The 1,213-nt window shown below is 43.8% G+C and overlaps 1 protein-coding gene across 1 annotated transcript; it reads right to left on the bottom strand. All coding sequences in view use genetic code 11, as the record gives it.

Annotated features, from left to right (window-relative positions):
• Positions 1-55: 55 nt before the first annotated feature.
• EGR_10885 (hypothetical protein) lies at positions 56-568 on the bottom strand (the record flags this gene model as incomplete). The annotated part of the gene is made up of 2 exons (XM_024500134.1): positions 56-155; positions 525-568. The coding sequence occupies 2 exons, from the start codon at positions 566-568 to the stop codon at positions 56-58; spliced, it is 144 nt and encodes a 47-aa protein (XP_024345455.1).
• Positions 569-1,213: the final 645 nt, after the last annotated feature.

Raw genomic sequence — 1,213 nt, 5'->3', positions numbered from 1 at the left:
TTTTTCCCTCGATGCAGCATCGCCCACGCAACGCGATGCCGATTGAAGCAGACTGTCAGATGAAACGTCGCGATTGAAGCCTGTGTGCCTTACGAGCGGCGTTGGCTTCGGTGCTCCCAGTCTTCCACAGACACATCATCAAAGCTGTGCACCAGCTAGAGAAGGCTTGATGTAGGCAAAACTTCATGCAGCATCATGTCACGTCATGTCAAGCTAAGATGTGGTTTCGTGACACGTGTCACATATACGTGACGCTAGACGGCTCGACCCTCCATTCTCTGTACTCACTTACTTATGGAAAACGAAGGATGACTTGTCAAGGGAAACTGTTTGCAACAGGTAACGCCAGGCAAATTATGAACTGATTGGCTCTTCCCTATTTCAAGAAGACAAGCGGTGAAAACTCTTGAGCCGATAAGTCAACATGAAATGCATAGATTGTTAAGACTACCCTTTAAGAACAGTCGATCTGCACTACCCATCTATTTGGCACCTGCAACTGGAACGGCCAAAACATTGCCTACTGGTTGGATGACGTATGGCAAGACGTGCCTTTGTCCTTTGACATCATTGGTTATCACTGAATGACTCTCCAATTCTTCTTCCCAAATACTTAAATCACTCACCACTTCAACTCCAAATGATTGCCATTTATGTCTTCTTCCTGGTGTTTGCGCCTGAGTATGCATGGTAAACCGGACACATTTAATCATTCACCCAGATTTGTTTGCTTATCAAATGATTTGCCTAAGGCAAATCTTTTAACATTTGTGCCAGAAAGAGAAGTCCTTAGAAGCATTTAGGTGTGCCGGTGTCAGCTAATCGGTCAAAAGAATGTTGTATCCCTTTTCTATCATTATAATCCAGTTACTCCTACCACGGTAAAATATTCTTATTTGAGAACTCAATTTGACGGTTGCGAAGGAGGGAAGAGTGGAGTCAGATTCTGCCGTTTTATCCGTACATATAACCCAACTCAGACAAGCACATGCGCCATAGACTAGATGGATGCGAAATCACAGGCACGTAGGAAAGAAGGTGGACGCGGCTAGTGAGCGGTTTTTCATTTTTCTTTTTCCCTTAACTATAAGACTCCTCCTACCATATTTCGTCTACATTAAAAGGAGTGCCTCATTTTGATTGGAAGTAATCCAGCAAATAGAATAGTTTAGGAGGCATATTGCTACTCCACTGACAAGAAATGACTTCGTCC

This window comes from Echinococcus granulosus (genome assembly GCF_000524195.1).
Source record: "Echinococcus granulosus chromosome Unknown EG_S00292, whole genome shotgun sequence".
Classification (NCBI taxonomy): domain Eukaryota; kingdom Metazoa; phylum Platyhelminthes; class Cestoda; order Cyclophyllidea; family Taeniidae; genus Echinococcus; species Echinococcus granulosus.
Note: the sequence above shows the minus strand (reverse complement) of the source record. Positions and strands in the feature narration are given on the sequence as shown.